General features: G+C 52.1%; 9 protein-coding genes across 9 annotated transcripts; 4 read left to right on the plus strand and 5 right to left on the minus strand.

Annotated features, from left to right (window-relative positions):
• Positions 1 to 81: 81 nt before the first annotated feature.
• Positions 82 to 1,977, plus strand: ALTATR162_LOCUS7511 (uncharacterized protein; the record flags this gene model as incomplete). Its single annotated transcript, XM_043315139.1, has 3 exons — positions 82 to 407; positions 479 to 1,568; positions 1,618 to 1,977. 3 exons carry the CDS (start codon positions 82 to 84, stop codon positions 1,975 to 1,977), a joined length of 1,776 nt encoding a protein of 591 aa, XP_043171074.1.
• Positions 1,978 to 2,480: 503 nt separating this feature from the next.
• On the plus strand, positions 2,481 to 3,230 carry ALTATR162_LOCUS7512 (uncharacterized protein; the record flags this gene model as incomplete). The annotated part of the gene is made up of 1 exon (XM_043315140.1): positions 2,481 to 3,230. One exon carries the CDS (start codon positions 2,481 to 2,483, stop codon positions 3,228 to 3,230), a length of 750 nt encoding a protein of 249 aa, XP_043171075.1.
• A 131-nt stretch (positions 3,231 to 3,361) lies between these two features.
• ALTATR162_LOCUS7513 (uncharacterized protein) lies at positions 3,362 to 5,298 on the minus strand (the record flags this gene model as incomplete). The annotated part of the gene is made up of 3 exons (XM_043315141.1): positions 3,362 to 3,633; positions 3,690 to 4,967; positions 5,019 to 5,298. The coding sequence occupies 3 exons, from the start codon at positions 5,296 to 5,298 to the stop codon at positions 3,362 to 3,364; spliced, it is 1,830 nt and encodes a 609-aa protein (XP_043171076.1).
• Positions 5,299 to 6,152: 854 nt separating this feature from the next.
• On the minus strand, positions 6,153 to 7,436 carry ALTATR162_LOCUS7514 (uncharacterized protein; the record flags this gene model as incomplete). Its single annotated transcript, XM_043315142.1, has 1 exon — positions 6,153 to 7,436. The coding sequence occupies one exon, from the start codon at positions 7,434 to 7,436 to the stop codon at positions 6,153 to 6,155; it is 1,284 nt and encodes a 427-aa protein (XP_043171077.1).
• A 2,350-nt stretch (positions 7,437 to 9,786) lies between these two features.
• Positions 9,787 to 13,866, plus strand: ALTATR162_LOCUS7515 (uncharacterized protein; the record flags this gene model as incomplete). Its single annotated transcript, XM_043315143.1, has 1 exon — positions 9,787 to 13,866. One exon carries the CDS (start codon positions 9,787 to 9,789, stop codon positions 13,864 to 13,866), a length of 4,080 nt encoding a protein of 1,359 aa, XP_043171078.1.
• A 1,281-nt stretch (positions 13,867 to 15,147) lies between these two features.
• On the minus strand, positions 15,148 to 15,556 carry ALTATR162_LOCUS7516 (uncharacterized protein; the record flags this gene model as incomplete). Its single annotated transcript, XM_043315144.1, has 2 exons — positions 15,148 to 15,274; positions 15,342 to 15,556. The coding sequence occupies 2 exons, from the start codon at positions 15,554 to 15,556 to the stop codon at positions 15,148 to 15,150; spliced, it is 342 nt and encodes a 113-aa protein (XP_043171079.1).
• Positions 15,557 to 16,419: 863 nt separating this feature from the next.
• On the plus strand, positions 16,420 to 17,600 carry ALTATR162_LOCUS7517 (uncharacterized protein; the record flags this gene model as incomplete). The annotated part of the gene is made up of 2 exons (XM_043315145.1): positions 16,420 to 16,887; positions 16,941 to 17,600. 2 exons carry the CDS (start codon positions 16,420 to 16,422, stop codon positions 17,598 to 17,600), a joined length of 1,128 nt encoding a protein of 375 aa, XP_043171080.1.
• Positions 17,601 to 17,793: 193 nt separating this feature from the next.
• On the minus strand, positions 17,794 to 18,460 carry ALTATR162_LOCUS7518 (uncharacterized protein; the record flags this gene model as incomplete). Its single annotated transcript, XM_043315146.1, has 3 exons — positions 17,794 to 17,986; positions 18,042 to 18,343; positions 18,398 to 18,460. 3 exons carry the CDS (start codon positions 18,458 to 18,460, stop codon positions 17,794 to 17,796), a joined length of 558 nt encoding a protein of 185 aa, XP_043171081.1.
• Positions 18,461 to 20,665: 2,205 nt separating this feature from the next.
• On the minus strand, positions 20,666 to 22,180 carry ALTATR162_LOCUS7519 (uncharacterized protein; the record flags this gene model as incomplete). The annotated part of the gene is made up of 1 exon (XM_043315147.1): positions 20,666 to 22,180. The coding sequence occupies one exon, from the start codon at positions 22,178 to 22,180 to the stop codon at positions 20,666 to 20,668; it is 1,515 nt and encodes a 504-aa protein (XP_043171082.1).
• Between the last annotated feature and the right edge of the window lie 1,352 nt (positions 22,181 to 23,532).

The following is a 23,532-nucleotide window of genomic DNA, read 5'->3' on the forward strand; positions in this document are numbered from 1 at the left end:
ATAAAGCACTTGTTACCCACAATCCACAGTTATGCTTTCAAGCTCCCAGAAGAATCCAACCACCTGACACTATCCACCATCATGACAAGTAACGGGACGAACGGCCATACTAATGGCCTCGCCAATGTCACAAACGGAAGCTCCAAGAGCTACTCCGTTCCTCGCGAAACTCAACACCTCTTTGAAAACGGTATCCTGAAAAACACCCTGATTGCCTCCACACTCCCTGCAGAAATCGCAGAATGCGCAAAGACAGTTGAGTTTAAAGGCACCGATAAGCCCAGTATACCAATAAACTGGCGCTTCGCCGAAAGCATCTCGGCACTCAAGGGGCTGGAAGCCGCCATGACTAATGTTCTCCTAAAGAGAAAATATGGCTTGGAACCCCAGGAGGCCGTTATAGATACGTAAGTTGCCGGATCAACTTTTCTTCGCAAAAGTATGCTTCTGACGTAGCTAACGCACATCATCTTAAAAGCGACCATGCACAGCTCTTCTTCATGTCCATTTTGCTCAACGTCATCGACCCGGAAGGCGAGAGTATCGAGTTCCTGACCAAGCCATTCGCAAAGGGATCGACCGCATATGGCAAGTATTTTAAGGATTGCGACAAGCATGATGGAAGCAGGAGTATGTACCGTGTGGCGGCTACGAATATCTATCGGTGCAAGGATGGGAGGTATTTCCATTTGCACGGCTCCATGAATCCTGATCCCACACAGGAAAGTGTCGGATTGCCGCATGACATGAACATAGAGGAGGATAAAGATCCGTGGACACCGTACGAAGAAAAGTTGGCGCAAATAGATTCTGGGCAGATGCAGAAGTTGGCGTCGGATGTGTATAAGCAAGCTGGAACGATCTGCTGGACGACTGAGGAGTTCAAAAAGAGCGAGCATGGTAAGGCAAATGCCCATGTTGGTCTGTATGAAATCCAGGACATCAAGAACGAAAAGCAGCCGGCGTGCTGGTGGCCAGATAGCCCAGAGACATCTGCGAAGAGGCCACTCGCAGGGCTCAAAGTAGTCGATCTGACTCGTGTCATCGCTGCACCAGCTTTAACCCGGGGGTTAGCTGAACTAGGCGCTTCGGTGATGAGAGTAACAGCGGAGCACATTACTGACATGTCCATGCTACATGTCGATCTTAACTGGGGAAAGTGGAATGCGCACCTCGATTTCCGGAAAGAAGAAGACCGAGAAAAGTTGCGCAAATTGGTTCGAGAAGCTGATGTTGTAGTGCAAGGTTATCGGCCTGGTGTGCTAGACAAATATGGTTTCTCGCCTGAAGGCTTACTGGACCTGACCAAAGACAGGGAACGGGGGTTGATCGTTGTGCGGGAGAACTGCTATGGCTGGTATGGACCTTGGTCCTATCGTAGTGGTTGGCAGCAAATCTCCGATGCGTGCTGTGGCGTATCGATGGAGTTTGGACGAGCGATGGGTAACGATGAGCCAGTTACACCCGTGTTCCCCAACAGCGACTTTTGTACTGGTACCTCTGGTGTCATCGGCGTACTGAACGCCTTAGTTCGACGAGGCGCTGAAGGTGGGTCCTACAAAGTTGATGTAAGTCATCCCTCCAGGCGCGTAACACTATTGATACCAACATTTGCAGGTGGCATTGAACTACTACTCCCAATGGCTCGTAAACAGCGTCGGTACTTATCCTGAAGAAGTCTGGGAAGACGTCTGGACACACAACGAACGTCAGGTATTCCGACACTACCACAATATGCAGTATACGCTGCCGCATTACATGAAGATGCTGGCCAAGAATTCGGGATCCGTGCTCTTCAGACCGGACTTCTTTGAGGTTCGACACGCAGGTGCGATTGGCAAGGACGTAAAGGGAGTCAAGCCTATCGTTCAATACCCACAGGGAAATGTGAAGCTAGGGTACAATGTAGGGACGCGAGGAAACGGTGTAGACCAGCCCCGGTGGCCAGAGGATCTGATGACTGAGGTCGTCGCATAATGAGTCATCGTCCTCCGAGGCTTAGTATAGGGACAGCATAGCATAATCAATACCATAGCTGCAAAATCTGTAGGATGGATTCGGTGAATCATCTGGCCATTGCTCGTAGAACGAAGAGGTAAACTGTGGTCAGCGCAGGGAATCTTGAGATGTCGACGCGAAGAAGACGCGCTAGTTGACACGTCCATGCGTCTTCACGTGGATCCATTCTGGGCGAAATCTCACCTCAGCATATTTCTTACACGGATGAATAATAACGATACCTGATTTTGGACATTCAGATGAAAGTTAAAAAGTATTCAACTGGATGAGTCAAAATGCTATACGATCTCCACATCTATACGAAAAGCTCCATCACTAAGCATCATTGACTCACACCTTGCTCAACATCGCTTCCTCCATAAAATCCCATCTTACTTAAATATATATATACCTATAGGAACTTATTCCAGGGCTATAACATCTTCGACCAGCACACCCTCTGCCCTCCTGCCAACACAATCATGGACACACTTCTACATACCCCCCGCCTAACCCTCGTCCGCCTAACAGACACCTCATCCCTTTCCTCCCCACACGTTCACCTCTTCCACGAAAACTGGTCCAACCCCGATGTCACAGGATGGAGTCTCCACGGCCCTACGCATTCCCTCGATGAAAGTTACGAGTGGATGAAAGAACAGTTGGCGCCTGGAATAGATAGCATGTTTTATTCCGTCTTTGTTAGACCGTGCGAATCAGATAAGCAGGACGACGAGAAGGAAAGGGGGCGAGAAAAGGAAGACATTACCGGGTTAGGAGAGCACGTAGGCAGTATAAGCCTCCGTCTTCAACCTACCGGTCCCTCCATTCCCTTGTCACCTCCACCACCAGGTACTCCTCCTCCAAGAACAGAAAACTTGAGGGCATTAGGATACGCCTTCTTCCCCTCAGCGCAGGGCAAAGGATACGCTACAGAAGCGGGACATGCGCTGTTGAACGCTTATGCCGCTTTTGTATCTTCGTCTTCATCTCCATCTTCGTCGTCGTCGTCGTCGTCGTCGTCACCACAAAAACACCACGGCGAAGAAGAAGGAGAGGCAAAAAGGAAGACCTACATCGAGGCAGCAGTAGACGAAGACAACCCCGGCAGCATAAAAGTATTGGTCAAACTCGGGTTTGAGAAACTGGGATGGAAGCATGAGGAGGAAAAGGTGTTTCTCAACGGGGCGTGGAGGGGGCCTGGATATTGGGTATATGGGCTGTTTGTTTGAGTATGGAAGCCTTGGTCCTAGAAGACGGAAAATATGTAGGCATGAAGATGACGGCGAAAGGGCAGCAAGAATATGCAAAGCTTCATGCAATTCATCTTCACGAAAAAGTCTCGTTATACACTACAACCACCTTACCACTCAGCAACCTCCCCTTGCTTAGGCAGTGTCGCACGAACGACCTTATCGCAGTTGAGCAAGCAAAGAGGATCGAAAGCCTTCTTGAGCTGTCTCATTGCATCAACGGTACTTTGGCCTACTTCATGTGGTAGGTAATCTCTCTTGACGAGACCAACGCCGTGTTCACCTGTGGCTGTACCTTCGAGTTCGATGGCGCGTTTGACCATTTCGTGGACGAGGTGGGACGCTTTTTCGTGGTCGCGATTGCGGTTATATAGGATGATTGCTGAGAAGACATGTCAGCAGGGGTGCATGGGAAGAGTAGGGGTAGGATGGGCTTACAGTGGAAGTTTCCGTCTCCAACATGTCCTACGATACTGGCGAGCAGACCGCTCTGTCGAATTTGTTCTTTGGTCTCTTCGATGATTTGAGGAAGCTTAGATATCGGCACGGCTACATCTGTGGTCCAAACTCCCATCTCTGGATCACCTTCGCCCTTGGCCATGACACTCCATAGTGCCTCCTTTCGCGCTTGCCACAGGTCTTCTTTCTCTTGTTCAGACTTTGCGAACTCAAAACTAACGGAGCCGGCTTTCTTAGCCATGCCTTGCACCTGGCTGACCTGTTCCTTAACGGAACTTTGGGTACCGGCGAACTTGAAGAAGAGCGTCGGTGCGTTCTTCCATGTCTTGGATGTTTGCCCCGCGTCATTTATGCATTGCATTTGAACATCGTCGAGGATCTCGATGGCAGCGATAGGTACACCGGCGCCAACCACCTTGAAGACGCAATCCGCTGCTGCGCGAACAGACGGGAAGGCGCATACGGCTACACTGGTGTGTTGTGGTTTTACAGTGACCTTGAGCGTAGCCTCTGTGACAAGGCCTAAAGTGCCTTCGCTACCGATGAACATGCGCGTGAGGTCGTATCCGGCGGAAGACTTTCGCGGTCGTTGTCGCGTTTTGATGACGGTTCCATCAGCCAGGACCACGGTTAACGATATTACCCAATCCTTCATTGTGCCGTAGCGATAAGCATTCGTGCCAGAGCATCCTGTTCCGACCATGCCGCCGATCATTGCGCCTGGACCTGGATCGGGAGGAAAGAACAGGCCTTCCTTTGCAAGCTCCTCGTTCAGGAGTTCCCAACCTACTGCCGGCTGAACTACAACGTCCAAATCGTCCTTGTGTAGTTTTATGATCTTGTCCATGCGACTGAAGTCGATGCATATGCCGCCTTTTGTTGCCGCAAAGTGGCCTTCCAAACTCGTGCCTCCACTATATGGAGTGACTGGGATCTTGCGCTCGTGGCAGATCTTCATGATTGCACTGACTTCTTGTGTGCTGCCCGGCTTCACGACGCAGAATGGCACATCGCCTGGTTGTGAGGGATGCGAAGACCACGAAGATCCGCTGTGTGACTCTAGATCGTTCTTGTCCAGTGTAATGTTCTCCCTGCCGACAATGTCGCGGAGATCTGTCCAGGCTGCTTCCATGTTTGCTTCTGAGATATTGTGCTTAGGGGGATTGAAGGTATCGAGCGGTGCAGTCGAGTTCATGTCTGGCTTGGGAGGAATCATCTGGCCGTAGTAGTAGCCTATACTTGCAGTAAGAAGACATGCTAGTCAATCGTTAGTATGCGCGGCCGTTGAGGTGTATGAAGGATGAGTACCGAATACTGTTGCAAAGAATTGTCCTCTTGCCGTTCTTTGCTGCAATGACTGAATCTTGATCTGCTCCGCCTTTTCTTTCTGTACACGCTCGTAGATACTCTCATTGAGTTGGAGGTAAAATGGCTTCTCGTCATCCTTGCCCATCTTGTTCTTCTCACTCGCCCATCGTCTCTGCGTTATTCTTCCCACTCCCGCACCAGCTCCGCATGTCCGCCATAACGCCCCTCCCCTGGCGGTTCGTAGGGCGAATGAGCCTCGCGGCAGGCTTCTTAGAGGCATTGCGACTATAATTGAGGCTGATTCATGTCGTAGTCGTCGGGGCGACAAATGCGGGGAAAGCTTTGCATGTGAGCTGAACGATGATGATGTGCGGGTAAATCCCGGACTTAAGAGGCTGCCAAGAGTTCTATATGCACGTCGCAACCAGTGATGGGTATTCCATGTGGTTGTGGAGAAGCGTTCTTGCTTACTTTTCCTGAATTAGCCATTACTCACAAATACGTGACACTCGCAAATATCACGACATCACCAGTCGGACAAAAATTCTCACTTTAAAAGCCGCAAGCGTATCAAGATGCGGCATATGATCACGGTAGAAGGCATCACATATGACCGACAATGATTCGTTAAAGATAATGCAATTGCGAAGCTCAATGACCGAAGCCAGAGCGTTATACCAAAAGCGAGCCCAGTCCCTGTACCAAAGGAACCCGCAAACCGCCAGACACTCAGTGCTGGTCTTGAGCAAACTATCTAACGCCTGGGAATCGAGTAACAAAGACGCATAAAATGGGAAACGCAATAATCGAAGCATTTCTCTACCGATGCGCCGAAAGGTAAGATGCCATGCCCCTGGAGATGCTCGCGAAATGTACAGCATAAGCATAGGAGAAGCATGTCATGAAAAAGGCCGTTATCCTAGACCGAACGCCATGCTAAAAACAAGAATGAATATGCAAGAATGAATCGGGTATAAGGATGAGATGCGAAACCAATCTGCTCAAGTGACGGGCCAAGTGAGAGGGGTAAGATAGGGCATCGAGGGTAGAGGGGTGGCGGAGTGGTACCTTAGCCGACTGCTTACGCGTCGACGATACCTACAGCTGCTGCGCATGTGTGGCAGTGCACGCGACCTACTTTCCCGACATGCGCAGCAGTCGGGTCTTGAGCCAGATGACGAATCGCTGCCATGTACCCTTCGCGGCTCGGCTCTTTGTAACCTTGGGCGTGGCGGAAAAGGCGGCTGCTTTTTCGGGGTCGACAGTCGTCACAAGCTTCGGCAGCGAGTTGGAGTGCGCCTCGCGATGGTCTGAGTATTGGCGTCCACCCACTGAAGGACGACCTCCCACTGAGGGTCGTGGCGTCTTCTCATAGTCGGTAGATACAGTGCGCGTGCGGTTTATGTCGGTTCGGTCGAGGGTCTCTGACTTGCGACGTTGGTGATCTTCCTTCTTCTGCTGTTTCTTGTAGTCGCGCTCCTGCTGCTTGTGCGCCTCCTTCTCGTACTTTCGCTCCTTGGCTCGCTGTTCCTCCTCGAACTTCTGGCGCGCAGCACGGATGGATGCAGCTCTCGAAGCAGGGTCGACGGGGGAGTCACGGCCGCCACGGATGAAGCGGTATGTCTGGTCGAAGGATGTGCGCGAGCTAGGTGAAGTCGTGTCAATAGACTTGAGTGTGTCACCCCGCGCCCGGGGTACGCCAATTGGGGAAGTGAGCCCAACTGGGGAAGTGAGCGAGACGGACGACTGGGAGTAGCTGCCAGCAAGGCGGGTGGATGAGTTGTTGGTGTGGATGCGTAGGGATGTTCCCTGTGCCGAGGAGATGGAACCGGATCTGCGTCCTGGTTCGTACGCGTTCTGTCTCAGGCGGAACTCATCGTCGGACATGATATCATCGCCTTCGTGATCGCTTCCAAGGACTGATGGCGGCGACGAGTGAGCTATTGGCGGTGTGTAGGGTTGGGGAGTTTGGCGAATGGCAGGCAGGGGTGTCGGTCGCTGCAGACCAGAGGAAGAGGAAAACTGCGACGTGTTGGACGTTGAGCGATTGTGTCTGTGGCGGCCGTTGACATGGGAAAAAGTAACGTCAGATATGGACCGTGAGTAGGCGCCATATTCTGATATGCCCAGACCAGTGAGGTCGTTTTCGGCTGCAGGCCGTGATAGATCAAGCCCACTGCTCTCCTTGGATGAGGATGAGAGCTTGCGCAGGTAAGGCTTGATCTTGAGCTGGTGAGAAGAAGTTGCGGACGGCATGGGGCGTTGTGTCTCTATCCAAGACTCTTCGTAGAGTTTGGACGTTTCCGAGCGATTAAAGGTAAAGGCGTCGTAGTCGGCAACGGGGCTCAGAGGGCGCGGGCTCGTAGCAGCTGAGGCGGAGTATCCTCGTTTGTGGAGACGCGCATGCCGGGTCGACATGTTGGGAGGTTGCTCGCGCGTGTTATCGGCGCATGTCAGAGTAAGTAGGCCAGGAGGGATCAGCGTCAAGTTACACGCAGTGGCATCACCAAGCCAACGTGAACGTCAGGACAAGCGCGATGTTCCGATGGTTCCGCGGGCGTCAAGCGTTCCCAGCCGATGGTGACGAAACCACCGTGTCAAGTATTGGGAGGGCGGGCCGCTGTTGATGATCCGGGGCAATTCCAAGATTGACGACGACCGATGGCGTATTCACCAGGGAAAACGGCGGTTACTTAGCCGGAAGACGCTTCCTTGGTTGCTGGGAACGCTGGGGACGCTGCGAACGCTCAGTCCAAGGCGGCCTCGGCTCTAAGCGCCTAAACGGCTAGGCAGTGGTGACTGATAGATTACGTTGCCTGGAGTGATGTGAGGAGCATCACCACTCGACATGTCAGACGCCCACGGCGATTGGGGAGGCGAGTGCTTATATGCGCTGCCGGGGGCGTCTTGTCGCGTGGGTGTGTGGAGGTAGGAGAGGAGACCGGCTGGAGCGGAGTCGCCGTCTGCTTGGATCGAGATAACAACACGACTGGCCAGGAGCACCTCACCGCTTGCGAGCCACGGAACAGAGTGCTACCGTGCCGTCCGACGAGATATGCCTCATGGCTGCTTGCACCGCAAAATGCTCGATCTCTCTCCTCTTTCGCCCCGCCTGGATGCCTGTCGCGCAGCAACTCCACGCAATCTAGTGGCACAGCAGCATCGTAACGCGCAGCGAGCTGGATCATGAGAGGTCACGAGTGGAGCTTGCGGCTCACTACTCACTGCAGTCTGCAACAAGCTGACCTAGATTCTTACAGCCGACTGGCGATTCGTATGTCTCAAACAAAGTACGATTCAGCCATACCAGGTGCTCTATCCAGCTCCGAATTGACTGCCATCTCATGATACTCCGCTTACCCCGCCATCACCCAAACCTGGTCCTAGTCTAAGCCACCTCATACTCAAGGCTGTTATCCTTCGCGCCTTAGTGTTAACGCCGCATGACGAGGACGGCTGGAGAAGGCCTGGCCTGGAAAAGCATTGTCGCGGTACCTCACGTGCGCGCTATTTCACCACAGCGCGGTTGAAACATCCATAGATGAAACACGTCTACCCCACACTTTCATCCAACCATGTTCCTGTTGATCTTTCTCGTGCACGTGTCTGCGATCCCGACAAAGTAGTATGACATGTCCATACCAGTCTTGGAGACCTTGATCTGTTTGCTCAGTCTTACACAGTCAGTATCCGCCTTGGACGCTTGACGCTAAGCACATCAGAAGCCGGTTCCCGTCATCCTACCGCTTGTTGTACATGACGTTGAGGAGACGTTTTTAAAGTATATGTTGAACGAGGAAACATCTTGTCCTGTGGCTTTGCGTTCTGCATTTGTGAAACGTGTTTCACAAGTAGTCTTTGTTGGCTACATTCCCTTCTTTGTATTCTACGACGCGTCGCACCGACTTTTGACATGCTAGAATATCCCTACAGCCTTTTCTAGGAACAGACGACATGAGAAATCTGGTTGCATGTGTTGGTGAGGACTACTATATTATCCATCCAACAGAATATACTCAACATTATCAGAACCAGTTTAGGCTCGTCGCAAAATTTGTATTTGAAATTGCTGCAAACCCATAAGCTGGCTTTACTCAACCAACAAGTTAGTAGACATGTAACGGTCGAATATCTGGCAGCGTAGTAGCTGTGAGAATAGACGCGATAGTGAAAGAAAATCAACCCATTCCATTGCATGCATGTTTTTCGTTGCGTGTCTATGCGCATAGTACTTTGCTGGAGTCGGTCTCAGTGAGAGGAAGAGTCGCGTTGCTAGGCCATGACTAAGGCCCACCCTGACGTCGAGCACGGGTCGCAACTTCCCGAACATCAAAAACATCCTACCTCAAACTCATCTCCATCTACCACGCGCGTCCCATGGAGTTATAGCCCGACCAGCCATCATCCGACCGCATCCATCACTTAGACACCCCAGAAGTGATCGCGACCATGTCGTCCAACAAGCGGGGAAACATATTTGGCCAGGGAAAGCCTGAACGCCCCTACGAAGAGCGCGACGATATCGCGGATGTGCCCCAAAAGGCAACGGCAGCACAGCTAGCATCCCGCAAGTAAGTCACCCTTTGTTTATTGTGGTTTTGAGTTCATCTTACTCTCCTTTCGCGATGATGTTGTTTGGCGTTCGCTTGCTGACTCTTTGTTTCCAGAATCAAGACCGCGAAAGCCCGTCGACCACCAGGCGCTTCCTCCGTGAGTACCCAAAACAACGCAATGCCCCCTCTACCACCCCATCGACCGCTGCGCAATCATGCCGGCAGATCGCTACACCCGAAAAGGGCGACAGGAGATGCGTCGCAAGGAGGAGGCTTTGGCTAACGCACGCGCTCAGGGTCTCTCACAGAGCGCAAACTTTGGCGCACCACAACAAAACGCCTTCAGCTTCGGTGCCTCAGCGCCCGCCCCCGCGAACAACGGCGCGAACGGCTTCGGCGGCAACAATGCTTTCGGCGGTGGCGCGACCAACAGCTTCCCACCTGCGCAGCCCGCTGCCCCTAGCAACACTTTCTCTAGCTCATCCTTTCCAGCTTTCGGAGGAAGTAGCCAAGGCACAGGCTTCAACCCCACACCACCTTCATCTGCGGGCTTCAACTTCACAGCTGGAGGTGCGAACCCATTTGCGAACGCGAACTCGGCACCCGCGACCAACGGAAGCACCCCTGCGCCTGCATTCGGCGGATCATCCATGTTCGGAAATAATGCTCAGGCGCAGAGTAATCCCTTCGGTAGCCTAGGTCAAAACAACACCACAAGCTCGGCACCGTCAGGCGGCATGTTCGGTACTACCAGCTCAACTTCCTCGGGCGGAATGTTTGGAACATCCAACGCTGCGCCTTCAGGAGGTATGTTCGGAACATCGAGTACTGCACCGTCGGGAGGCATGTTCGGGACATCAAGCGCCGCACCTTCAGGCGGTATGTTTGGGACATCAAGTGCTGCGCCCTCAGGTGGTATGTTTGGAACGTCGAGTGCTGCCCCCAGTGGCATGTTTGGTACTACGAGCGGCGCCCCGAACGCTACGAGCACCTCTGCTCCCGCATCTACACCTTTCACATTCGGTGCCTCCACCACATCAGCCTCGAGCACTGCAAGCACGCCGGCTACGAGCGGCATGTTCAGCGGATTTGGCAGCTCAGCACAACCGGCGGCGCCATCCCAAACAAGCACATTCACGTTCGGTGCCAATACACAAAAGGATGAGGCACCCAAGCAGTCGCCTGCGCCCTCAAACAACATGTTTGGGGGCTTCGGTTCCAATGCACAGAAAAGCGAGAACAACTCGGAGACTTCGAAGCAAAGCAATCCTTTCGGAAACTTGGGCACAAGCACACAAGGCACACCAAGTGCTACCGCGACCGCTCCGGCATCGAATTTGTTCAATTTCGGTGCAACTGCGCAGAAGCCTGACAGTGCGACATCAACCGCACCCTCAACCAACCTTTTCGGGACCACAAGCTCAGCCCCTAGCAATCCATTTGCGAACCTTCCGACCACAGAAAACAAGTCTTCCACTGAAACGGGTTGGCGCGATGCCACTGCACAGAAGCCAGTTGCGGAGGAGAAGGCAGCGGGTACATCATCGAACTTGTTTAGCAACCTCAAGAAACCTGAGGAGTCTGGCTCTGGCAGCACTGTGTCAGCAGACACCACCAAGTCAAACCCATTCGCGGCGCTTCCAAAGCCAGCCAGCACACCTGCTACAACAGGTAGCAGTTCCAGTTTTAGCCTATTCGGCGCCAATAAGGATACTGGTGCAGCAACAGTGAAAGCTCCCGAAGCACCAAAGTCTAGTTTATTCCAGCCATTCAGCACACCGCAGCCGGCGAAGACCACTGACGTGGAGAAATCACAGGGCGGAATGTTCACTGCGGCTCAACCTAAGACCACTTCTGGTCTCTTCTCACAGACGTTCCAGCCCGAGAGCAACAACTCCAGCAATTTGTTCAAGAAGCCACAATCAACATCAGAAATGCCCAAGGCTGCACCCGCACAGTCCACCACCAACGAGGCTTCCAATCCCTTTGCGTCCTTGTCCAAACCTTCGACAGATCGCCCCAACTTGTTCAGCGCTTCGGAGGAACCTTCGCAGCCATCCCCCACGCCAGCCATGTCAAATCTCAACGGAGACTCACAAGCATCTGAGATGCCCAAGGTTCCCAAGGTGCACGTCCCGAAAGAATGGGCTGTTCCAGGTGCCGTTCGCGCGCAAAGCAGCGATGGCCTACTCAAGCAAATATCTGATTTGACCGCTCAACTTCAGGTGTTGAACGACAAGTACCGACAGCAGCTGGGCAGCCTTCCTCTCACGGCGGATTGGTCAAGCGTGTCGCTTTGGCACTACCAACATGCCTCGGACATTAAGAAGAAGATTGACAACGCGAAGAAGCAACGTGCAGCTGGACGAGGCATCACCGGGAATGAATCGAGCCTGTCCACCAAGCGGAAGGTCAGCGATGAAAGCCCCGAAGTCCGTCGTGACCCATCGCCCTCCAAGCGAGCTCGTGCGACCGAAGCACCTGCTAGTCCCACTCCTCAGCTATCGGATTCTACGCCGAAGCTTAATGCCCCGGCAACGGCAACATCCAACATGTTTGCAAAGGCAATCGGTAACAAGCCCTCTACACCTGCGGCAACATCATCGACAAGTCTCTTTGCGCCAAAGACGGCTGAGAAGCCCGCCACGGAACCCTCGAAACCAGCTGCACCAACTACAGGTTTCGTCTTCACACCCTCAGCGCCGACTACCAACGGTTCAGATACCTCCTCCGGCTTCAAGCCAAGCTTTGGTGGTAGCTCCACAAGTACATCGGCCTCTACTGGATTCAAGCCAACCTTCGGTGGTAGTTCGATTAGCACATCGGGCTCCGCTGGCTTCAAGCCAAACTTTGGTAGTGCTCCGGCAGGCGGCTTCATGGCCCAGTTCACCAAGACCGCGAAGACGTATGAGGAGCTGGCCGCGGAACGCAAGAAGAAGGCTATGGATGAGGACTATGATTCCGATGATGAGACCAAGGAGGAATGGTCTGCGAGGTACGACAAGGCTGAGGCTGAGCGCCTCGCCAAGGAGAAGGAGATTGCTGCTTCGACTAAGTTCGTCCTACCCGGTGCCGAATCATCTGGTAGTACTTCGCCTAAAGATAACCCGTTCTCTGGCCTTTTGAAGCCCAATAGTGGTGCGTCCACTTCTAAAGCTGCCAGTCCTGCCCCATCCACAGGTAGTCAATCGGTTTTTGATGCTACCGCCTCTCAAACATCATCGCCCAACATATTCGGCCACCTGTCAGGACCATCCTCCAACAACCAAGAAGAGTCCGACGAAGACGATGGCGAGCAACAGGCGACTGTGGGTTCAGTAGAACCAGCCACACCTCCTACGAATCGCGCGTTCGGCGGATCGGAAACAGAGTCTGAAGACACCCAGAAGCAAGATACGGCCCCCAAGGGCAGCTTACTCTCAAGGATGACCAAGGACACTGACTCCGAATCAGAGAGGGAGAACAGTGGCGCTTCTCCTATGTTCGGCCAGACTAATGGTACTACCACCCCCGCCAACAAGCCCTTCCAGTTCTTTGACTTTGGTGCTGCATCCAAGACTGCGCCGCCGAAGTCCGATACATTTGCCGGTGATCAGACCTTCAAGGTCGGTACTCCGATTAAGTTCGGCCAAGCTCCCGCTACCGAGAAGAAGGACGCTCCAAAGTTGAACGTCTATTTCCAGCCTGCCACCCCTGCAGCGGGTGAGTTCTCAACCACACCTGCGAAACCACCGCCCGCCTCGATCTTCAACTTTGCTCCATCAACAGGTGGATCATCGCTCTTTGCGCCATCAGGTGGCAACTCTGTGACCTCGTCCGTGTTTTCTTCGCGCGCTGGCACGCCTCTATCTGAAGCCGGCGAGACCAGTGCAGCGTCTGCAGCAGAGGATGATGAAGAAGGTGGCAAGCAAGAACAGATCGACTTGACTAAACTGACTGAAGACGAGCTTGACACCTACGACATTGTCTTCCACACTGAAGTCGTACTGGCCAAGCATCAAGAGGGAGAAAAGGGCTGGACAAATATCGCAAAGGGCCCCCTCTGGATCCTCAAGGACAAGCAGACGGGCAAGTGCTCTGTGCGCGTTCGTATCCCGAGCGGTGCTACACCGCTCAACTACCAAATTCTACCTGCGCTGCCAGCCACTGTTACTGGCGGTAGCAAGAAGATGGTCATGGCGACCAAGCCTGCCAAGGAAGGCGGGCTGCAGTCCGTTCTCTATGCTGTCAAGACGCCGGAGATCGCCCAAGAATTGGCAGCGAAGTACACAGAGTCGGTGCCTAAATCACAGTAAACGACTTCTTCCACTGCGACCTCCATACACATCATACGGATCGTGGGTTGAGCGTCTAGCTCATCATCTTTACCTACCGGTTCCATTACCTGTTTACGTCAGTTTGTTCGCGTAACCTCGTCTCTATTTTCACTTTCACATACGTGTGTACGTATGTGTTTCAACCAAGATTGGCGAAACTGTTTTTTGTATTTTTTCCCCCAGCGACTACCTTCTTCTTCTCCCTCTTGGGGATGTTGGAACATCGTCGAGATAGATGAGCATTGCATAATAACGGCGTTGGTGGCATGGACCCCATATTGATTTATATCTTTGCAAAGCGACGACGGATGGAAAATGGGATCTTGACCTTCATGTAGTATACTATGAGTTTTGTTTCTTAATATACATTAAGCGCATTAGTCGCGCTATCTTCCTAAGACTAGAACAGAATGCAGTCCAGCTAACTTGGTGGAGATGTGGCCGTTACCTCAACCGTGAATCGCGGCACTTGATACATCTCTAGACAGCATTTCATTCCCCTGACCTATGCTATTCCCTCACTCGCCAAGTCCCTCTGGTGTCTTATCTGTAACTATACACGAAGGTGTTGGCTTCTCCGCGCTAGATCAGTCCCAAGAATTGTCCCTTACCCGTGAACACAAAAACGAAAATTTCGTCCATTCAACTTGGGGCATATATTCACCCCTACCATATTCACTGTTTGACTATGAAAAGTCTCAAATTTTAGTTCCATCTATTTTGGGAACCACAGAAAACCCTAGGTGGCCAGATCGTGCCGCTACGTGCAAGTTCAATATCGCAAGGGCCACCGATCTGACTACACATCTCTATTTGCAATACCTAGGTGCAGAAAAGAGCTTTCAACATGTGCGGTTGGGTGTGATAACACTGAATCTGTTCCAGGGCATGACGGCGCTGGGTTCGCAGCCTTTTCTTGTGGGAGGGCGGTGCAGCTGGGAATGGAGTTGAAGCAATTAGAAATCGTGCAACTACTGTCTAGCAGTGGGGCGGATATCGACCTCGAACAGCCTGCCTGGGATATAGCAGGGTATAAATGCGGCTTCATGTCAAGAGTAGTCTATCAGAGGGTTATACATGGGCTGCATAAACTCTCAGGTTAATGTGGGCAACGGACGGTGTTAAATAGCAACTTCTGGAGGTCATTGTGAGAACCACGTATGCACAACCAGAACGTGTAGGGCTGCATTACGTGTCTGTAAAATACTATATGCTCTCCTACGTTCATATCTACAAATCTAAAGTCTGCGTATACACTCCTCACAGACAAGTAAACGAGCTAGCAATATTATCAAAGTCGTAGTCCGTAAGATTGACAGGTCCAGGACCGAGAATGTTTGAGTTGTTCTTCTCGACGTATAAACTCTTCCCCGTACAATTCACATTTCTACATTATTGTCAACTAAAACCCAACCTATTGATCAGAACAAGATGAAGGGAGATGTTTGACGCACTCGTACAGCGTGCACCCGTTTGCGAGGCCAGCAGCTACAAAAGCCCAGCTTGCTTGCTTGTCGATGTCGGCGTCGAGGTTCTGGCATTTCCAGCGATCTACGACCCAGGATTTGTATAGGCCTTGGCCGTTTGGCTCGGAGGATAGGGAGAAGACGACGGAGGACAGAGTGGGTGAGGTAAAGAGGAGCAGCGTGACTGCGGTGAGTGTCTTCATTATAAGCGAGGGTATGGTTAGGTAGAGTAAACGCGGACAGGATTAATGGAAGCGTGAGAAGTTGCCAGAGATGGTGAATATGTAGTGAGGCTAATGCTGAATGCTGGTAAAGTATAACGAAGCTTCTTCCTAGGACATTCGTTTTGGGGGCAATATATACAGGATAAAGTAACCTATACCTGACCAACTTCCTCTGCCCACATCCTTACCTGTTTTCTCTGTAAAGGGGGCTCAGATAACCCAGTGTCTCAATGTAGTAATTGCACCGACGATACATGTACAGTGTAACATCAACTGTTGATTGTCGTACGATTGCGACCAATCGCAGTCATTATGTTGGGTGTAAGATGCTACGTATTACGGGCCGGTCAACAGAGTAAGCTCGTACAGATGTGCCCATGAGATGTCTGATAATAAGGCGTGCCATGTTCGGGAGGAGACCGCGAAGCTTGTAGTAAGATCTGTGTGACGAACACTTGTCTTGCTGGCGGTACCTCGCTGCGATCCAGTCCGTTTGACTGGGCGATGGCTCTGGGATACAGCAGTAGCGCAATGTATCGATTATTCTATGTCGAGATCTCATTATAAACGACTCTGGACTAATTTCATGGTTGGTTCTAACAACGCAAGGCTGAAAGTTGTGATGATGTAACGACTTGAAGACTGTGGCCTCGGGTTTTAAAATGTTCCGTGCGTCATCGACCTGCATTCCCCCAGCCTCCCACTAGCGTGTTTCCGTCGCATCTGTCATCGACATTCGCCCTCGACGCGCCAAATGTTGCCCTGAAGTGCACATACCCGGGGCAACCATATAACTATAGCGCAACCATAGTCAGCGCGCAAACCATCAGACTCGTCCCAAGATGGACGACCCGTCTTCACAACTACATCTCGAAGTTCGCGACTCCATCGTTCGCGCTCTCGCAACGCGCCGACCTATCCTCCACCACTTAAACGCCGACACGTCCTGGCTCCTCCAAATACCACGCCCAGCGAATGCAGTTAAACATGGGAGCCGAATATACTACAATGTTTTGATCGATCCGTGGTTTGTTGGCGGGCAGAGCGATGTCGCAAAGTGGTTTAGTCAACAATTCCACGCGACGGAGAGCGCTGTCAAGAGTGTTGCCGAAGTGGAGGAATTGGCGCGACAGGTGGAGATAATGGCTGGTGGATTGCGGTTCAAAGGGAAAGGGAGAAAAAGAAACATAGAAGAGGTAGAGGAGGAGAGTTATGTGGACTGTGTGGCTGTTAGCCATGAGTTCACCGACCACTGCCATAAGGAGACGCTTCTAGAGGTACATCGTGATGTGCCTGTTCTCGCGACAGAAGTATATCCTCAACTTCATACATCTCCAGAGATTTGTGCTGACAACCCCCATAGCAAGCAGCCAACCTCATATCCTCCTGGAACCACTTCCGCACCGTAATAACAACACCCACCTTCACCGACAATGCCGACTGGCACGACTACAGCCTCTCCCCACTCCCCTCATGGCTCAGCATATCGCGTCTCACAGCGTCTGGAGACTCTCTTTACTACCACTCCGCGCTCCTAATTACCTTCGCCACTCATCCCTTTCTATCGACAGCCACGCCTAAGAAACGTCTCTCGAGTCTTAGCATAAATGGTGATGGAGCAGAAGATATTTCATCTAATATCAACGGCGAAGAAGCAGAATGTGTAATCTACACACCACACGGCATCCCTCACGAAGCCCTCAGCCCGATAGCCAAAGCTGACCCACCACTACACACCCTCGCTTTTCTCCACGGACTACACGACGTCTCCATATCCTCCGCCCAGCAACTCAACCTCGGTGCGAAGAATGGCGTCCTCGCGCAACGTATACTGCGAGCAAAATACTGGGTCGCGACGCACGATGAAGTCAAGAAGGGCGGAGGCTTCATAAGCTGGTTCCTAAGAAGAAAAGTCTGGACAGTAGAAGATGCTTTGAAAGAGGCGAGGGCGGATGATGAGGGCGAATTCGAAGATGTGAGGTTTCAAGATATGAGGAATGGAGAGAGTAGGATCTTGGAATGATTGTGAATATTTTTTTTTAGGAGAGAAGGGATAGGGGAAGGATAGTTGTAAGTAATTTGTGTTTTTGGTCCCCGAGTATATACCCAATTCGCGAAGCAGGACCCGAGGGAACAGCAATATTAGGCATTTCTCACATCACGCAACATATAAGACGAACTAGCAGTTCCATTCCAAACAACTGAGTCGACAAACACTACCGTGGTCGCAAATCATAGCTACTACGCACAGCGCCACAAACTGGACCTGAGTACTCTGGCTCCAATTCCCCTCTTTCTATCTTCTCTCTTAGGATTCTTTGTTCCTCGTTGAATCGGTCCCTCTCTGCTAGCCGCTCGTTCTTAGTACTTGGAGGAGGTAGAACACCAGGAAGTGGGTTGGACCATTGCCTTTGACAGTGTTAGATAACGATGTGAGTGAAGAGGAGATCTACGCAACACTTACTCTTTCGGCGTATTCCTGCCATCAACACCACGGAAGCGATTTTCAATCTCTTGGCTCCACTCCTGCCGATTGAGATACTGCGTTAGCACCTCAGGTGACATGGGCTGTGCGTCGTAGACCTCCATACCCGTCGGCTGATCTGAGGGGCCCGGTAGCCAACGTATGGTCCTGCAGGTGCCGTCATGGCCTATTGCGCGGAAGCACTTGAAATCTGCCGGGCGCTTCATCGTCGCGAAGAACTCGAGGAGTAAACCGGTGCGGTTCGATGGGCCTGCAAAGCCTGGCTCTGGGACGCCGACCATCTTGAGATCAAAGTTAGTTTGGCCTTGATAAGACGGTATGGGCGTTCGACGTACGCTCTTGCGAGGCTCTGATGAGCCTTCTAGCCGCGGTGGCGAATGTGGTCGTGGTGTAGACATACTGGCACGTAACAGTCTGCCTTTGTGGAACTCGAAGAGCTGTCTCGGTGTTTATATGTGCTGCAACAACCTGGGTTGGATATGCGAATGCTGTCTGGATAAAGCATACGGGCTGCTGCAGCATATGCGAGCTACGTCCAGAGTTCAAGAGGGGTTGCGGCACGGTCAAGGAGATGAGGGGAGACGTGTTGGAGTTATACTGCTTGCCTACGCAGGGCGTATGACGTACGCATGGTCCCGGACAAATCGATGTCTATCATCTACATGTTGATGCTTCAAATGTGAAATGTGTTCTCACTTTACTTGAAGATGAAACATATCCAACACCATCACGGCGGCATAACACCATCTATCTGGATTGCTAGTCATCTCCCTTTGTTTCGCATTCCTTCACTTTCGCAACGAAGCTCTCCGCATTCTTCTGCGCCAGCACCACCCTTCTCTTGGCAACAGCGACTCCAGAGGACCCTGTAAGCACATACTCACCGTTACGAAAACGTTTACAGTCCCTGAAACCGTCTCTTTAGCCTCTCGCCGTTGTTCTGAATTCACTCCATACTGACACAAGAGGGATCCGTATGCTAGGATTTGACCGAGTACTCTGCAGATCCAACGCCGCGCGAGACACCGTTACGGATCATGTTCAGCCATCGCCGCAACATGTAGCAGAGTTCATCGCAAACTATCCAGCCGAAGCGCGCGAGATGTGGACGGGCGTGGGTGGCCGCGCAGTCACGTCCGCCGTGCAGCTATGGGCTATACCCGAAGAACCGTCCACCTTTTTCGCTTGTTAGGAAGATGACGAGTGCATAGCTGAGCATCCTGGGTGTAACATTTCCAAGGTTGCGATTCTTACTATGAGCGCATTGGCGGACCGGGGAGTCGCACGAGAGGAGATCCGATATATCAACATATTAGAGACCCTCTTGCGAGTACCTAGGGTTGGAATCAACACCGAGTATAGGTTCAGAATCTAGTCACAGCTCAGAAAAGATAGGAAAGCGGTACAAATGCCTTCTCCTGTCTTATTCACAACACGAAAAAGGTGTCTTCTGCTAAAAAGCTTTCGCACTGAACAATGCGTAGTATTTCCTCTATCTCTTTGCTACCTAGGTAGTCAAGATCGTGTTTCTTCCTGGAGACAAACTAAGTCGCCTGATTATCAGTCTAAAGAGTAGCGTGAATTGGGAAGCACAATCTCTCAGATGGCAGGGTTGCGAAATTTGGCTCATTAGATTTTCTCATTAGATTTGATCATCTAGTTGTGCCTACAAAATCCTTTTCATTTGCAGGTAACTGCTTTCAAACATGCTTCGCTGGGCTTACATTTCCACTCCTTCGTGTCTCTGGCACTATACTCAACCGATAACAGCGGCAAGCCTTTATTCCAAATGATTACTCCCAGTCACATCGCTTTGCTGAGTGATGCTCGTATAATCCTTCAAGATGCCTGGCTACAAATCCTTCATCCTGTGCGTTCACAAGTTCGGTATCAAAAGCCAATGGCTCGTCTCTTGAATCAAGGTGCACGCGACCTCCTATTGCAGAAGTCGAAGGAAGCCACAATGTGCGCACATTTCACGATGCACGTTCGTGAACCGGCCTCATGATGTGAAGGAAAGTTCACGCGCATTGATACGAGCCAGACTATCGATTGCGCGGGAAGATTGCCAGATTCGGGAACGTCGCAAGGAACACGATTACGGGGTGTATTGTTTATGCATGCATGCATAAGCGCGGCGTGGGCTCCTGTTTTTCATCGCTTTTGCATATGTGTGTGTGTGTGCGAGAATGATGAGTCAATGGTTGCGTCGATGTCATTGAATGTCTCGAGGTTTAACCAAATTAGTAGTGGTTGTCGCGAATGCTTCAAAGCCACTGCGTGTTCACGAATAAAGACGAGCAAGCAGTTTTGAAGGAGTGACAAAAAGTTGGCTCATAATTTGTGTCTACTACTGAACTCATACCCATCGTAACCATTCTATACTAGTTGTTCATCGAATATAAACAGCCGAAGTATAACGAGAAATTCCAAACGCGTGAAAACAACAAGATCTAAACCAAAATGATGTAGCAATGCAAGGTGAGGGAATGAAGGCTCTACAAGACAAGAGCTGCAGCTTCCAAGTTACTGTCAAGACACCTATGCAGCCCGTAATCGTTGCTTATGATGTGAAGTAGAAGTGTTCAAGCTACCCGAGTAGCTTAGTAGTGGGGGTAGGCGACGTAGCCAGTAGGCTGAGGAGTAACCTTCGAGGACGAAGGAGTGTTCACTGGGTAGGAGGCTGCTGAGCTTGAAGGGGTGGCAGCGGGGTACTCCTTGGTCGAAGAAGAGGGAGTGGCAGCGGGGTATTCCTTAGTGGAAGACGAGGGAGTAGCAGCCGGGTATCCCTTAGATGAGGAAGAGGGGGTAGATGCTGGGTATTCCTTGGTGGAAGATGAGGGAGTCACAGCCGGGTATCCCTTAGATGAGGAAGGGGTGTGAATCGGGTAAGGTGCGGAGGAAGCAGTGTAGTGGATCGAGCTACCGGAGGATGGGTAAGGGGGCTTGACCTCAGATGAAGGCTTAGGACCCTCGGGGTAGGGCTTCACGGAGGAGGAAGGCTTGGGGCCCTCTGAGTAGTGCTCCGCAGGAGTGGACGGCTTAGGACCCTCAGGGTAGGCAACAGAAGGGGCTGGGCCTGGAGTGTAAGCACCGCCAACGGTGACGGTCTTGGTCTCAACCTCGTGCACAGTCTTGGTGACAGTGACCGGGGCAGGGCACTGAGGAGCACCAGGAGTACCAGCGGGGTATGTTGGTGCAGGGGCCTCAGGGGTACCGGCAGGGTAAGTTGGCTTAGGAGCCTCAGGAGTACCAGCAGGGTAGGTTGGCTTAGGGGCCTCCGGGGTACCAGCAGGGTAGACGGGCTTGTCAGGTGTAGGCTTTGAGCCGTGGACGGTCGAAGTCACAGTGACAGTGGAGTAGGTTGGTGTCAAGTAGGTTGAGTAGATGACACTGGAGTGCTCTCCCTGACCGACTGAGGTGCTGCATGGCACCCAAGATGTGTGGGTCGAGGTCATGGTAGTGACGTAGTCGGAGTGGGGGTACTCAGAAGCCGATGAAGGCTTCGGGGTAGGGTGGACATAACCAGTTCCGTAAGAAGAGGCGGGGTAGACGGGAGTGGAAGCACTGTAGGCTGGGGTCGATGCGCTGTAGACAGGAGTCGAGGCGTGGTAAGCGGAAGAGCTCGCTGCAGGAGTAGACGCGCTGTAGACGGGAGTGGACGCGCTGTAGACAGGCGTTGAGGCGTGGTAGGCCGAGGAGCTCACTGCAGGAGTAGACGCGCTGTAGACGGGAGTCGAAGCGTGGTAAACGGAAGAGCTGGCTGCAGGAGTGGAAGCACTGTAAGCAGGAGGAGTCGACGCGCTGTAAACAGGAGTCGAGGCGTGGTAGGCCGAAGAGCTCGCTGCAGGAGTGGAAGCACTGTAAGCAGGAGGGGTCGACGCCTCGTAGACTGGCGTGCTAGCTGGGTAGTGGACCTCAGAGCTGGGTGTGGATGCTTCGTAGCCCTTGGAGGAGACAGGAGTCGAGGCATGGTAGGCACTGGGAGTTGATGCTTCATATGGCGTTGAAGAAGTTGGGGCAGGCTGGTATCCAGTAGGGACAACCGCTGAGTAGCCATATTGAGGCATGGCCAAGGCCGAACCGACGAGGGTAGCAGCAACGTAAGAGTAACGCATCTTGATTGTTTTGCCGATTTGATCTCTTGGTGATAGTTCCGGAAGTTGTTGGAGTGGAATTAATTATTAGAAGGCTTTTGTGATGGCACTGTAGCGAGTGTTGGTTCGAAAGCGAAGGTGAATGGTTGGATGAAGATGGGTATGATGGATGAGATGGAGGTAAAGTTATATACCGTAGTCCTCAGACTTGTCCATACACTTCCATGTGGCTGACGTCGATGCCGTCTCCGCTTTGTCAACACGAAGTAACATGTCGCCATGTGAAGGGCTCCGCTCTACGTACGAGTTCTCGATAGCGTGAACATCCCGAAGAGTAACATCAGCAAAAGAACTCGCAGGGGTTGAGCGAGTAACGGCACAGCCCTACCGCACAATGATGCTAGCGTTGCCGGGATGGGCGACCGTTGTGGACTATATTTGCATCGCGCCTTGACCGTGTTGAGATTAGCGCACAATCAACCACCAGTCACGAAAGCCGGAGCGCTCGGAACCCAGCCTTCACCACCGTCATCTCCACCCAGCTCATCGTCCGCCAGGCCTCAACAACCAATGTTCGCCAGACTGCGCATTCGGCAACACTTCCGTTGTTGCTATGCTACCCAAGTACCGCTCCCAAAGATAGCCGACCACGTTCCTGGAGATCCACTAGGGCCGTAGCCTCGGGCGCCCCACCAGTCCGAGTCTTGGTTTCTTTAGTTCCACTTGCACGCATTGTGGAGGCTATACTCAAACGGGTCTTTGATAACAAACCCTCGGTGAGCGGATGAGCGTTGTGCTGTCGCCTTCCCTCGTTGTCTAGTCAATACTTTGACCCCTTCGCCAGCGACGCCACATATGCTGACTTGCAGTTACGAGATTTTGGTCTTACTCTTTCGGGTAGCCTACGCGTGAAACAAGCATCACGCTGATGGTCGATGGCGCTCGTCTCTGTCCGACCTGACATGAACGTTACACCGCTGCCACCAAGCGTCCATGAGTCTTAGTATCGTACATCGCACCTACAAACGAATGTGGCAAATTCACCCTAGATTGTGTACTACGCAAACAGCGTGGCTGGACCTGCAGTGGCCTGCGCGAGCAGAGCCGTGCACGCTAATACGAAATGCAAGCGTTGGGTTGGGCGAGTGCCTTCTCTCTCCACTGTGCTTCTCGTATTTTTGCACAAGTAGCCAGTAGGATCACCGTTTTCAAAAATACACCAAACTATTACCAAGCGTCTGTCAGATAGCATCTCAGCCACATACATCAGACATCGACGCCAGTGCAGACTGGGCCTGCACCTCGACACTTCTCCCCCTGTTTGTAGAACGTGGCGGAAGCTTATTTCCCTCAAGCTTCTTGCCGATCGGAGC

This window comes from Alternaria atra (assembly GCF_907166805.1).
Source record: "Alternaria atra isolate CS162 genome assembly, contig: 28, whole genome shotgun sequence".
Lineage (NCBI taxonomy): Eukaryota > Fungi > Ascomycota > Dothideomycetes > Pleosporales > Pleosporaceae > Alternaria > Alternaria atra.